This window comes from Camelina sativa, chromosome 18 (genome assembly GCF_030686135.1).
Source record: "Camelina sativa cultivar CO46 ecotype springtype chromosome 18, ASM3068613v1".
Lineage (NCBI taxonomy): Eukaryota > Viridiplantae > Streptophyta > Magnoliopsida > Brassicales > Brassicaceae > Camelina > Camelina sativa.
The window spans coordinates 23,428,459-23,442,275 of record NC_141897.1 but is presented as its reverse complement, the minus strand read 5'-3'; the positions used below and the strand labels follow the sequence as shown (position 1 = coordinate 23,442,275).

At 39.6% G+C, this 13,817-nt stretch overlaps 6 protein-coding genes across 9 annotated transcripts; 1 reads left to right on the top strand and 5 right to left on the bottom strand.

The window, feature by feature from the left end:
- Positions 1 to 29: 29 nt before the first annotated feature.
- On the bottom strand, positions 30 to 704 carry LOC104763689 (uncharacterized). The gene is made up of 4 exons (XM_087498547.1): positions 669 to 704; positions 491 to 566; positions 241 to 403; positions 30 to 147 (listed from the first exon to the last, which is right to left on the bottom strand). Exons 1-4 carry the CDS (start codon positions 702 to 704, stop codon positions 30 to 32), a joined length of 393 nt encoding a protein of 130 aa, XP_087354673.1.
- A 731-nt stretch (positions 705 to 1,435) lies between these two features.
- LOC104762938 (folate transporter 1, chloroplastic) lies at positions 1,436 to 3,840 on the bottom strand. Of its 4 annotated transcripts, none has more exons than XM_010486351.3 (10): positions 3,490 to 3,840; positions 3,282 to 3,397; positions 3,096 to 3,172; positions 2,795 to 2,891; positions 2,616 to 2,709; positions 2,457 to 2,530; positions 2,208 to 2,315; positions 1,977 to 2,069; positions 1,784 to 1,851; positions 1,436 to 1,683 (listed from the first exon to the last, which is right to left on the bottom strand). In XM_010486351.3, the coding sequence occupies exons 1-10, from the start codon at positions 3,593 to 3,595 to the stop codon at positions 1,548 to 1,550; spliced, it is 969 nt and encodes a 322-aa protein (XP_010484653.1). In that variant the 5' UTR covers positions 3,596 to 3,840; the 3' UTR covers positions 1,436 to 1,547. The 4 variants fall into 4 exon arrangements, with proteins under 4 accessions (XP_010484653.1, XP_010484654.1, XP_010484655.1 ...); XM_010486352.3 differs by having other exon boundaries at positions 2,208 to 2,312; positions 3,490 to 3,804; XM_010486353.3 differs by having other exon boundaries at positions 3,321 to 3,397; positions 3,490 to 3,804.
- A 503-nt stretch (positions 3,841 to 4,343) lies between these two features.
- LOC104762937 (peroxidase 72) lies at positions 4,344 to 5,939 on the bottom strand. The gene is made up of 4 exons (XM_010486350.2): positions 5,573 to 5,939; positions 5,287 to 5,478; positions 5,038 to 5,203; positions 4,344 to 4,950 (listed from the first exon to the last, which is right to left on the bottom strand). Exons 1-4 carry the CDS (start codon positions 5,804 to 5,806, stop codon positions 4,532 to 4,534), a joined length of 1,011 nt encoding a protein of 336 aa, XP_010484652.1. The 5' UTR covers positions 5,807 to 5,939; the 3' UTR covers positions 4,344 to 4,531.
- A 919-nt stretch (positions 5,940 to 6,858) lies between these two features.
- Positions 6,859 to 7,847, bottom strand: LOC104762936 (dehydrin Rab18-like). The gene is made up of 2 exons (XM_010486348.3): positions 7,400 to 7,847; positions 6,859 to 7,307 (listed from the first exon to the last, which is right to left on the bottom strand). Exons 1-2 carry the CDS (start codon positions 7,724 to 7,726, stop codon positions 7,092 to 7,094), a joined length of 543 nt encoding a protein of 180 aa, XP_010484650.1. The 5' UTR covers positions 7,727 to 7,847; the 3' UTR covers positions 6,859 to 7,091.
- Positions 7,848 to 7,883: 36 nt separating this feature from the next.
- On the top strand, positions 7,884 to 10,271 carry LOC104762935 (thioredoxin domain-containing protein PLP3B). The gene is made up of 8 exons (XM_010486347.3): positions 7,884 to 8,661; positions 8,879 to 8,953; positions 9,032 to 9,079; positions 9,189 to 9,331; positions 9,434 to 9,506; positions 9,584 to 9,645; positions 9,735 to 9,832; positions 9,943 to 10,271. The coding sequence occupies exons 1-8, from the start codon at positions 8,395 to 8,397 to the stop codon at positions 10,050 to 10,052; spliced, it is 876 nt and encodes a 291-aa protein (XP_010484649.2). The 5' UTR covers positions 7,884 to 8,394; the 3' UTR covers positions 10,053 to 10,271.
- Positions 10,208 to 13,807, bottom strand: LOC104762934 (toMV susceptible protein tm-1(GCR26)). The gene is made up of 9 exons (XM_010486346.3): positions 13,388 to 13,807; positions 12,586 to 13,263; positions 12,236 to 12,442; positions 11,934 to 12,149; positions 11,651 to 11,873; positions 11,274 to 11,521; positions 10,978 to 11,156; positions 10,645 to 10,898; positions 10,208 to 10,570 (listed from the first exon to the last, which is right to left on the bottom strand). The coding sequence occupies exons 1-9, from the start codon at positions 13,514 to 13,516 to the stop codon at positions 10,416 to 10,418; spliced, it is 2,289 nt and encodes a 762-aa protein (XP_010484648.1). The 5' UTR covers positions 13,517 to 13,807; the 3' UTR covers positions 10,208 to 10,415.
- Between the last annotated feature and the right edge of the window lie 10 nt (positions 13,808 to 13,817).

Below are 13,817 nucleotides of genomic sequence, written 5' to 3'. Positions count from 1 at the left end.
AGATCTCGGCGTAATAATTAATTAAAATCCTAATAATAACCGTAATGGTTACTATATCCTGGATATGGATATTGATGAAGGTGAGGTTGCATTGCCGGTGACTGAGGATAATATGGCCGATGCTGCTGAGAGTAACAATTTGCATCACTCGGCCAATAACTGTTGTAAGATTGTGGTATTGGCTGGCCGTACACGAAGTTGGAGTTGTACTGAAGATTGGGGTACTGATGATTGTGATACTGATGATGATGATCATCATAATGATGATATCCACCGGTTTTCACAAACGTCATTTCAGCAGCTTTGCCTTTTATCGAACCCACTAGTTTTAGGAGTTCGATTGGATCTCCTCTACCCGAAACGTAGGCCATGCCTTCGTCTGCGTCTAACGAAAAGTTCCCTCCTTAATGAGAAAAAAAAAAACAACTCAATTAGATTTAGAAACCTACGATTTAATGATTATTATACGTCATATATTAGGATAACACACCTTTGATCTTGTTTAAAATCTTTGTCATGCTCTTGTACCACGCAGGGGACTTCGTGTCCACCTTAAACCCACAAGTCTGTCAAAAAAAGAAACGATTGAAATGTCACATCTAGTCGATATAAATGTCACAGATAGAGACATGAAAATATAGTTGGTAAAAACTGAAAAAAAGACGAACCATTGGAGTAGAAGAACGGTTATTTGATGAAAACATTTCTGAAAAATCTTTTGGACCTTGAGGAAGCTCAAAACACTGAGGAAAGATGTATTGCAAAATGATAACGTCTCGTACGTTTATATAGATTTTGTTTTGAAACTTTTTGTATTTAATGTCTTCTCGATAATTGCTTACATGGAAAATGTTTCGACTAAAGGAAATGGTTTCATTAATGTCAAAATCCCCTCATCCCGGATATGGCATACTTTAATCCAATTGATCACATCTGCTGTGGGTAAACTATTGGATAACAGAAAGTTTTTGAAACAATATCATTTAGACAATATTCACAGCGTAACAATCTTTCTATACTGTCCCCCTCCCCACACACAAAATTTACGAGAGTATTGAAATCATATTTTATTTACTAGCTTTAATTATCATTTAAGTCTATCGGTTTTTGGATACAGAATGTAAATTGCAACTCTAAATAGTCAACATGTTTTTTCCCGAATGATGAGCCACTTATATGAATTATAAGGCCTAATAGCGTTGGAGACTATAAGCCCATAACCTTGTAGAAGGTGGACTAGAATGTTAGATGGATATGGGCCACTTATGTGAATTATTAGGCCTAATAGCGAGGGAGACTAATAAGCCCATAACCTTGTAGAAGGTGGACTAGAATGTCAGATGGATGAGTATTTTACCGATCTCTTCAATTCAGATCCCATTTTGAATCGGTTTGTTTTTAGCTCGTCAGAACTCAGAACCATGAAGGCGGCAACTCAAAATGCAACAGTGTAGTATGTATATCAAAGAATAATTCAGGGAATTGGGCGTGACAACAACTGTTTTGTTGAGTCTAAGAAATCATAGTGAAGACCGGAAGAGAAAGATCTAATCTTTTGTTGTTGGAGGCTTTTTTAGAAATTTCAGAACATTTTCATAGACGATGAATGTAATGGATGAAGCAGGAACATTTTTCAACAGATTAGCAGTTAGTCCCCTATAGAAACCTCTGAGACCTTCGAATCTGCATCAACCCCCAAGTGTTAGTCAGTAGTGTGACACTAACCAAAACATCATATTTTTAAAAAAGACATAATCGAGACACCAAAAATATGCCTCCTAACCTCGCGGTTTCTCTGATGACATGTAAGCTGTCTATATATCTTGGAATTCTGTTAGTACCAGGTCGTTGCTGAACAAGAAAAAGAGGAATGAATGTTTATGAAATCCTCAAGTATTGCACAAGATCACATGTATGTAAGATGTACGGAAGTTCTAGGACATTAGGTTTGAGCTAATAATAAGATCAACAGGTACCTGCAATCGTGCTCGAATAACCTGAAATGGATATGTAAGAAGAACTGCAGCGACTTTGGAGGAGCCACCAAGTGCAGCATAATCTCCTGAGTTCTAAAGAAAGAATGAAAGTAAGGCGTGTTAGCATTAGTATTATTTGTGATGCTGAAATGGGTGTGGGATCGAGACTAAAGTTCCTATATAACTGAATAGCTGGAATGTTGTATGCTATGAAGAAGAGGAACTCTGTACCAATGAACTGTCAGCGGATTCCGACTTTATTCTCTTTTCTTTCCAATCCACAATGATTTTACGAAGTTCCTCATATGCTGTGAACTGAATAGCACCATGAGAAACCTGCTGAAACCAGAATGGCAAATCATTCAATCGGTAATACCTTTTTGGTAATTAATCTAACCATCTTTGACAGTTCCAAATCAGTGGATCTTGTGGTAGTTTCATAATGAACATGACAAGAGAAAGATCAGGATAGTTACTAACCAGTACCAGACCAGGGACAACACCCTTGTAGAGAGCCCTGGGTCCTTCCTCTTTCACTATGGTTTTAACGGCATCTGAAGTTCACAAAAGCAACACTTTTAGAATAAAATAACCAGAAATAATGACACATTAGAATTTTATGCAGCATAGCACAAAAACCTAATAGGCCGGAGTATGATTGGGTTTGATGAAGAGGTGTCTGAAGCTGTAATCTTGTTTTGACAAGCCAAATCGGATTTGTGCATAAACAGACCTGAGAGAATCCTAAGCTTGAGACAGAGATCGAAAAAAACATAGGAGAAATGGAGACATATTAATATGGTGTCTGTTATACTCACCAAGGCCCCTGCTTCAGCAGCAGAAGCAAGGTGAAGACCAGGGCTGAGTTTCTCATCGTCCCTGCCTTTAGCATATCTCTGCTTGGCTCTTCCATAACTACAGAGAGATCATTTCTTTGTTTCAGAACATCTAATGCTAGTAAACAACCTGACAGAAATTTGGTGAGGAGATCAAAATATAAAACATTTAAGTGAGACACAAAAAAAGGAAAAGCCTTTGTTCTTTATTTCCAAGCTGAATCACAGCTTTGTTTGTTTGTTTGATCAGAAATCATGAAGCAAGAAAAATGTAAACACTCACAAAAAGAAGTATAAGCCCCATGAAACAGTAGAACCGATAACAGCAGGGAAGAAGCCTGCATAAAGTCCTCTCAAACCCTACAAAATGAGCTCACAAAAACAGATACACCAGAAATGTCACTGGATAATGCAAAGTGGAGAATGCACAAACCCCATAAACTAGAATTCCTCTAATGGATCAACCTACATTAAAAAAAAGGGTAAGAGAGATTCTTCTTGCGCAAACCTCAAGACGGGCAATGGTGAATACAGCGTGAGCAGTGTTCTTGTACGTCGGGAGACTTGACCATCTACCGTCATTGACTGTTCTCAATCAAGTAAGCAACTTTAAACGAATCGATGAGTTTAAACAAATCTGAGATTTCGGTCAGTTGCAGGAGTGAAAAAACCCAGACCTTGGAATCTCGTACGAACGACATCAAGAGGGTGCACAGCAGCTACGGTGGCGAATCCAGCTACGGCGCCGGCGGTGGCGTTTTCCCACTGCCATGACGCCGACATCAACGAATCGTGAGATGCAATCCGGCGTAACCGCTATTGCGCTTACAGAGCTAATCGAGAGTAAAAGAAGCGAAAGGGCAGTTGATTAAACAAATCGCCGTTCTCCGGCCTCCGGTACGATCTCCGACTCCGAGTTTCCCGTTCAAGATGTGTGTGTGAGCGTTCCAACACGACACCGTCTTTTTTTAATTGGGAGCTTATTAAAACCCAAATCAGAAGATCTCAGGCCCAATACTTTTTAGGGTGAGTTGGCGTTTTGGAAACGCAAAATTTTTACTCTTGGTTGAGACAAAGTAGTTGTGTTATTAGTGAACTCCTTTTGGTTAAACTCTTGATCCTTTCTTCATGTATTTTGGTATGACATAAGTTTCCTTCCTATGGTTTATCTTCAGCTATAGAAACAACTTAACTGATCATGCCCTTTTAATAACCACAGATTCATCACTACATTCTTTATATTCTACTTAAAAAATTTTAATTTCAAAAAACTATTTAAAAAACAAAAATAAGAGACTCAAAATTATATCCTACCATTGGAGGGGATAATTTTAATTAGAAGCTTAAGGGTTCTTATTTTATAAACAGTACATTATATATTGTTTAAAAATTCTAAACAGTACATAAGAGATTCAAATTTAAAACCCACCATTGAAGTTGCCCTTACCAACTTAGCATAGTCTTTTAACGAAATTTTGTTTTTGTCCCAAGTCCAACTATGATATGTTGGTTGGAAATTAGAGTCTGAAAATATTGTAAAAACGTTAAAATAGTATATAGATCATTTTCCGAAACATAATCAGATTTTAGTAACATATACAATACACACTCAAACATATAAAGCCAAAAGAAATATAAAACTCAGTGATACGTATACGTCCATGCCAAACAAATGCATGTAACTGAAGCGTTGTACGTGATATATAAAGATAGGTTTGATTAATAAGCATGGTTAACCCTCCGGCAGATGCGTCGGATCTCTCCCTTCACGCCAGTCAACGGTGAGATATTTCCCATCTTCACCATAGATTTAGCAAACTGCTCGAAGAAGGCCTCTTGATTCTCAGCGTATAGTTTCACGAGCTCCTTCGACTCTCTGTTCTTTGTGAACAGAATCTCATCCGAACTCAATAGACCTTTGTACATGACTAGGTTTTTGAAGTAGTGGTTGTCGAACTTGAACGGTGTCACGAAGTCGAGGAAGAAGAGGTTCTGGTCACCCCCGGATCTCGGACATCGTTTACGCAACAGGGTTGCATAGTACTGGCTTAGAGTCAGATCAGGCTTCCCGTTACCGGACTGGTTGTATAACCTCTGCCGAAAACTCGTGCACCTCGAGTTTCCTATGGTGTGACTTCCTGCGAATCAAACAAGTTATGGGATTTATTATAAGCAAGCTTTTTAATTAACATTGGTTGACTAAGAGGGATGGATAGATATATTACCGGAGAGGGAGACAAGATCGACGAGATCGAGACCTTGACGCTTGAACTTAGTGAGGATGGTTTGAAAAGTGTTGTTTGGAGCAGGGATGTCATTGTTGGAACCACTCAAGCTTGCTCCTCTCGCGTCTCTTCTTCCTAGAGGTACTTCCCAGCTTGGTCCACCCGTCTGTGTATATATCTTTGTTCATTTTTTCCAATTGATGATAAATGATCATATAATTTTTTGTGTGGTGAATTGTGATGACTTACGATGACAGTTGAGTCTCTAGCGGCTAGAGCCAAGATATCAGCGCAAGAAACTGTTTCAGGACACTCTTGTTCTAAGGCTTGTTTGATTTCCTCGATAAGTTCGAAACCACGAGCTGAGTTACGGTTAGGATTTGATCGTTTCTCGCTGATTATGGTTCCACTGCTGTCCAATAGTATCGAAGCATCGCATCCCTGCAGTACCAAACATAACGAGACAAATATGTAAAATATTTAAAATTTTCACGTATGTTATTAAAACCTTAAGAAAGTTTGCTGAGCTTGAGACCTTGACGAAACAATCATGGAAATGGAGCCTGAGCAGGGAGGCAGGCATGCGAGGATCCTGTGCGAATGCTTTAGCCACAATGGACTGAACAATCTCTTGGGCTTTAGGACACGAGTGGTCGTAGAACTGCGGAAAAAGATAGCCGCCAGTTCCATATGCTTTGGAACACAAACAAAGAGGAGATAATGCAATGAGAGAGAGAGCTGCGATAAAGATGTTTAATGACTTAGCCATATTTTTGGGATTTGTTTTCTCTTGATGACTCGTTGGGTTTAATCAACTCGGTTTCTTTGTAACTTCGTGATTGTGTGTGATGCAAAGGGTTTCATATATAGAGTAGACTTTGTGGACATTTGAGAAAGACGTTGGAGTTGGTAACTAATTGTAGCTGTATATTGGATTAGATGGATACATTAGTTGATCTTTAAGGATTGGTATGAATACAAGATTTGTTAAGACTTTTTATTCATTAATTAAAAGCTACTCATGTATGCCCACTTTTCTGTACCTCATATATGAATATTTGCAGTTGTTGTATGGGATACTTGTTACATGTACGAACTAGGAACATTAGTATTATACAGTATTATATTTTTTGCTTTTAATCAATTCATACCAAACCGAAAAGATATCTCTATTGATTTGTGGTATTAAATGGAGAGGTTAGCCTGAAGAGTAAGCTACACTAAACTCTTGCCCTTGTAGGGGGTTTTACTTGGTTGACCATTAACCAAATAGTCAAAGAAATAATGCTAATTATTCTGCAAGCAAACTAAATAATCTTTTGACTGATTGTGTGCTTAACAAATAGATACGGCTGATAAGAGTACGACAAAGACACAATAAAACTGTAGATAATGACAAAATCATTGAGAAACAGCTTCAACTGCTCTCCCTCACAAAACCAATACCAACTATTTTCCTTTTCTTTTCGTGCAAATGTGACAATGAAGAACAAGTCGGCATACAGAATTCGACTGCGCAACGATGTATTTAGACTTTTTCAATATGTCTTTTCGTCATTTTCTCACGTCATTTCATTATACATTTACACTTCCGTTAAAAAAAGGAAAAAAAATTACAAATCTCCAACCAATATTTCATACTTCATAGGCCCAAGCATTTTTTTCATCAATCTAAACGGCCTAAGGTAAAGCCCAAGCGAGTTAGAAAAAGGCCTAATCCAGTATTACATACTACAAACTGTTCTACTAATTGTTGTGTTGGTACAAGTCAGCAGTGCATGAGGTGTAGTTGAGTACACAAATTAATTATGTACTGACACATAACAAGAAAGCAGATTTATAGATACGAAATTACATAAAACAGACATCTCAGAACATAAAAAGAGCCAGATGCTCATGACACACTCATGTATCTCTCACCACACTCATATAAGCCAGCACACATCGCAGGACGTACATACATAAAAAGCACAGATACAACGACCAAATGCGACTGCGTTACAAACCCTCCTTATTTTATTAGTATTTAATATGTATACATGTTTGTGTAAAGCTTAACGGCCACCACCGCCGGGAAGTTTCTCCTTGATCTTGTCCATCATCCCCTTCTTCTCGTGGTGCTCGCCACCATAACCGCTGGCATCATATCCGGTTCCCATGCCACCCATTCCTTGAGCTTGATGACTAGACTGATCATGATGACCTGGCAACTTCTCCTTAATCTTTTGCGTTATTCCCTTCTTCCTCCTGCCTCCTTGTCCATCATCCTCCTATTATATATATAACATCAATTAGATGATCACACATCGAACAGTATTAATACATCATATATAAAATCTTGTTTTTGACACTTGGTATATACCGAGCTAGAGCTGGATCCAGATCCAGAGCGGTGAAGCATTCCTCCCAAGCCACCACCACTTTCCTTGTGGAGTTGCTCTTGGCCGTGGTGCCTAGCACCTCCGCCTGTTCCAAAGGCTTCGGAACCGATCCCGGTCCCGGTTCCGTATCCTTGGCCGCCAGTTCCATAGGTACCACCGGTGCCAGTTCCGTAACCTCCTCCGCCAGTGGAGCCTAGACCACCGTGTCCTCCGCTGCCAATAGGGTTTCCATACTCGTCCAACTGCTGGATCGGGTTTCCATACTCGTCAGTGGCCTGACCTCCTGGACGGTTCTGGTAAGACGCCATCTTCTTCTTCTTCTTCTTCTGTTAAGCAAATACTTTCAGCTATACGCTATAAGATAAAACTCTTTTTCTTTGTGATATTTTAGACTTTGATATGAGTTTGATTGATGAAGGTTCGTAAACGCATGGAAGGTAGCTTTATAGTCCGGTTTCGGATATGGATCAACTATTAAATTATTGAATCATCATTTGAAAAGGGACGCGTGGCAGCAGCAGAAAATGTCGGTTTGGTGATTGGACATACGTGTCCGTGAATAAACCGAACTGTTTTTATCACTAAAAGGAAATGGGATTTTTGATTTTTATTACCGAGCTTTCATGTGGATACCAAGTACGTGTTCATCACAATCCCATGACAGGGTGATGAATCTAGGTGGAAAGAAAAAAAAAAAAAAAAAAAGAAAAGAAGTATCTGTCTTCTTCCTTTGTAGACATAAAAACTAAACAGTAAACACTAACGTAGAAACGGGACACGTAGTTGTTGTCCTTGAAAACGATGAGACTTAGTTAATTATTTCTCATACATACATGTAGTGTACCAATCCATTCCAAAAGGTTGGGTGGATAGTATTCTTAGAAACTTGAGTGGGCCTAAGAAATTTGGGTTCCTTTTTGGGCCAAGAATCACATTATTAAAGCCCATATAGTAAGATAGAGGCCTTACACAGTCGATGGTGGTGTTCGTCAGGAGTTTTCTCTCTCTCTCTCTCTGCACCAGATTTCAAATCCTTTTTATTAATGTTAAAGAAGAAGCTCTTCTCTTGACGGGACAAAAACGAAAAAAGCGCTTCTCTTTATCCTACAAGAAAGAAGAAGGATTCGAAGAATTGGGATTTCTAGGGTTGAATAAAAAGATGGATCCAGATGCGGTGAAGTCGACCCTATCGAATCTGGCATTCGGGAATGTATTGGCGGCAGCTGCTAGAGATTATAAAAAGGTAATTGCTATTCCATGGAAGTGTTCGCCATAGACGATTCTTTCTTAGATCTCGATTTCGTGTTTTTTTTTGGGTGAGCCATTTAACAGAGATGGAGATGAATTTAGGACACCTCCTTGTGCTAGAGATTCTATTTCTGAGTGTCAGGATAATAGATGATGATGATGATGATGATGATGATGAATTGATGATTTTGTTACCACGGCTGGCTGTGCAGGAAGTTCTTGCAAATGAAAAGGCGCAAGGTTCAAGACCTGTCAACGAGGAGGTTGATCTTGACGAACTGATGGATGTAAGTACAAATCAAATGAGACATATATGTTATGCTTCTCATCTATGGGATACTTACTGAGTTGCTCATGTTGTGTAGGATCCAGAGCTTGAAAAATTGCACGCTGATAGGATTGCAGCACTCAAGGTTCAACTTCACCATCCATATCTTGTTTTGGTTTAACTCTTCTAACTTCTTCTTCAATTAGTATGAACGAACTATGAACTAACCCCCCCAAGATATGATGTCTGGACAGAGAGAAGTGGAAAAGAGAGAAGCATTCAAAAGGCAAGGACACGGTGAATTCCGAGAAGTTAGCGAAGGCGACTTCTTGGGAGAAGTCACTCGGAGTGACAAAGTTATATGTCACTTCTACCACAAGGAATTCTACCGTTGCAAGTAAGTTGCAATACTTCTTTCTATCTCACTCACATCGCCTCTTTTTTTTGGTCTTTGATATGCGAATATCAAGTACTGAAGCTATGCGTTTAAACATTGTAGGATAATGGACAAGCATCTGAAGACCCTTGCACCTAGACATGTGGACACAAAGTTCATTAAGATGGACGCAGAGGTCAGTACTCCACTTGATTACCATTTCACTTTGTGGGTGTTTGCTCTTCTAATACTTTGGGAAACTTATCAATGTAGAACGCTCCCTTCTTCGTCACCAAGCTTGCGATCAAGACTTTGCCCTGTGTTATCCTTTTTAGGTCAATCTTACATTTTCATTCACTTATTTTAACGCAATTGGGTCTGTTGGAGTTTAAACTAATGAAAACACGAAATCATTAATCTTCAGCAAGGGTATCGCCATGGATAGGCTTGTCGGGTTTCAAGATCTAGGTGCCAAGGACGATTTCTCCACTACGAAGCTGGAGAACCTTCTGGTTAGAAAAGGTTGAAGCTGAACCAATCTCTCACATTCTGATTATTTGCTACTTATGATATGATTTTACGCTCCAGCTTTAATCATTTAACCTCACCATTTTTTTTTTTCCTTTTTACAGGAATGCTTAGCGAAAAGAAAAAAGAGGAAGATGATGAAGACTACGAGTATCAAGAAAGCATACGTCGGTCCGTTAGGTCTTCCGCAAATGTCAACTCTGATTCTGATTGATCTCAAACCTGATCTCATGGCAAGATCTCGAAGCCGTTTTGTGTTTGTGTTTGTCTTTGCCGCTGCTTTGTTTGTTGTTTTGTTTATGAATCTTAAGGTTTTACTTACATAATGGGGAAACTCGTTCTATAATTTTCTCAGAACTTCTTGACAAACAGACAAAAATATTGATCTTTATTAAGTAATGTAAGAAAACTTCAAGTTTGCAATCAAAGAAAAGAGATGCTCCAGTCATGAGGAGAAGAAACAAACCATAATTGAAAGCCATGCAATAAACGGAAACATCTGCCACACCACAAATCGTGCCATATACAAGAAGAACCAAAAGGAAAAGGTTTGTAAGTGAGCTCACTATACTTCACTTCACTTCATTGCTATGGATTTGTATTTCTGGACAGTGCTTGTTATAGCTTGTTCTACAGGTAGCCTTTCCATGCTTGATGCTCCATAGAAGCCATGGACACAACCCTGTGTTCTCTTCAGCACAAACTCTGCTTCTTCTGGACCTGATATTGGACCTACATACAAAAAGCTTACTACATCAAACTCTTATCAAACAATGACTGTAGCTTTCGAGAAGTTACTATAATACCTCCATGGCAGAGGACGATGATGTCTGGGTTGAATCTACGAGCAGCATCTGCAATAGCTTGTACACGAACAACACTTTCTTCCATTGACACTGCGGTTTTCGCCCCAATATTTCCAGATGTCGTTAAACCCATGTGTGCTACTATAATATCAGCTCCCGCTTTCGCCATTTCTTCTCCTTCTTTGGGGTTGAAAGCATATGGAGTGGTCAATAGCCCCATCTTATGCGCTTCTGAGATCATTTGAACTTCTAGGCTGCAGTATCAGACTAGTTTAAGTGGAAATTTAAAGAATCCATAGAAGTGGTTTTAAGCGGCTGCTTTTTGTAGCTTACCCATATCCCATTCCAGTTTCCTCAAGATTTTGTCTAAAATTACCATCAAAGAGACCAACAGTTGGAAAGTTCTGGACACCAACGAACCCAATGGACTCCAACTGCTTCAGAAAATAGTCCATACGTCGAAATGGATCTGTTGCGCACACCCCAGCAAGAACAGGCACTGACTTCACTACCTGCAGGTTGGATTTAGCATATGAAGAGACAGGTTTTAGAGAGAAAATGTTTGAGTACTAACAGAAGCAACTGGAACGATATGGAAGTTTCTTGGGTAAATGAATAAAGAAACTGACGGGTAAAACTTCATTCGCCATTTCAAGCACGACTGCATTGGCATCAGCAAATGGAAGCAAGCCTGCTAAGGATCCTCTTCCAGCCATCCGAAAACGTCCAGAGTTATATATCACTATCAAATCAATCCCACCAGCTTCCTCAAACTTTGCAGATATTCCTGTACCAGCACCTCCCCCGATTATTGGTATTCCCTTCTCAATTTGATCTCTCAACCGTCCCAAAATGGTCTGAGTTCGTTCCAAGGTTTCTGGAGCCAGTGATGATAGGTAAGTTTTCTAATTCCAACATTGAAGTTCCGTACCAAAAATGACTAGAACCACCAATTGATCTGGTCGTTAGTTTACTGATCATGATGATAGGGAAGGACAAGAGAAACCTGGTTTTGCATTGGGGAAATCTGTAGGACTGTATGGAATCCTTTCAGGCCTCAACCCCGTCTTAGATATGTGTCCATCATCATGCTCTCCAGTTCTAGGCTTAGTCGAAGCAGTTTCAGAGGGTTTGATTTGTGAGTAGGATTTAGGACAAATCTCAAGAAATGAAGCAACCAATGCCTCTGCAAACTCAGGGTCATTGATGTGGTGTGGGTAAACATTGACCTGTCAAAATACACAACATTTCAATACCTAAAAGTAGATGAAGCAAAACCAAAACACTACCTGTCTCTCTTCATTTGTTTGAATGAGCCTCTGCAATTCATTTATGAGAGCACCAGTTGCTTCTGGATCACAGAAAGGTTTCCCTGGAGCATCCAGTGCAGAGACACCTTTTTCTGGGAGACAAACCCTAACATTTGACGTTGATTTGTTCAGTTTATCTGCAATAAACCTTGCAAAGATTTTGTTCTCTTCTGCTGTTGTTCGAATGAGAGAAACCTGCCAAAGAAAAACAGATAACTCAAAAAAAAACAGATGCTAATAGAAAAGACAACTTAACATTATGCATTATACAGATTCCTCACCTGTTCATTGTGAACATGAATCTTTCTTGTTTGGAAATGTGAAGGTATAGTATCTTTACCACCAAAGTTCACCATATCTAAGGCTCCTACACTTAAAACCAACGGTATTCCTTTTTCTATGGTAATATCAAAACGGGAACTATCGCATGCCATCACACCTCCAACTACATGGTCTGCAACCTCGGTTGTTGTAATATCCATTACTCCCTACGGAAGGAACAAGTAAAAGAAACTTAAAAAGGAAGAAACCAAATGCCACAGCCAAAAGTTTAAGACAAATCATAAAACCAAGTTAGTAGTTAGTGCTACAAGTAAACAAAATCTCAACGAATGGGGAAAAATAGAAAAACCTGTATAAACCCTTCTTTAACCAAAGATTCCATGGCTCTGCCGCCAACACCGGTGGCATGAAAGACAAGTGTCTCATAACCTTCACTTGTTAATCTATCCTGGACTGCATTAACACATGAAGTTGTGACCCCAAACATGGTAATGCCCACAGTACAACATTTCCCGTTCTCACTTGAGGAGCTTCTAAACATCTCAAGCCTCCCGAGTACCATACCGGCAAAAGAAGCCCCAGCGTTTGAAAAGACTAACCTGCTAACACTGTTGATACCACAGACATCCACCACAGAAGGAAATAAAACCAAATCAGAGGTCCCAACATAAGGCTCGGTTTGACCACTGGCCACAGTGGATACGATGACCTTGGGAATCCCGATGGGGAGAGACCTAAAAGCGGATGATATCAGCGAGGTTCCTCCGCTTCCGCCAAGACCTATAGCTCCAGAAAGAGAGTTATCCTCAACCGCTTGCCTAAGAAAACTCTCAAGGCATTTGCTCATGATAGCAACGGCCTCGCCTCTATCATCGGGAAGTTTCAGAGGCTTTTTCTCGTGGTTCGATCCAGAGTAGCATGAGAGAACTTGCTCTCTTGTTACAAATGCAAAGTCAGCTACATTCTGGATCTGCTTATGATCAGCAGTACCCGCCGAAACATCCACAATCACAACCTCAACCTCAACCTGTTGTTGTTAATTCCAAATTAAACGGCGAAATTGAGAGACTGAGACTAAAAATACAATCATCCAAGGTGATGACTGATGAGGTTCTGTTCTGCGTCGGAGGAACTAATCTCTATCTTCTTACCTTGGAAGATGAGTTGTTTGAGAATGCGCCGATTTTTGATCGCACTGATCCAGCAAGGAATCGAAGCTCATCAAGCTTGGTATCGACGGTTCCTACACAATACACTCGACAACTTTCGTTTGCCGCCATCTTCGTTTCCACAGATCTCAAAATCCTCCGATCCAAACAAACACTCCCGGTTAGTGATTGCTATCTAATTTTGAAGTTCAATAATTGTCTCTGTCGGTTGGTGACGTTTCCAGATTTTACTTTTTTGTATATTGCGTATTTTTCCCCGACTTTCGATTATTTAAGTTATTCGGCCGAAATTTTATGTTTTAGAACAGATTTACCCGATAAGTTTGTTTATTACCAAAACTTCCCTGTAGTACTTTTTTGAGCCCTACATTACATTTTTGTTTATTACTACGACCAAAGTATATATAATATG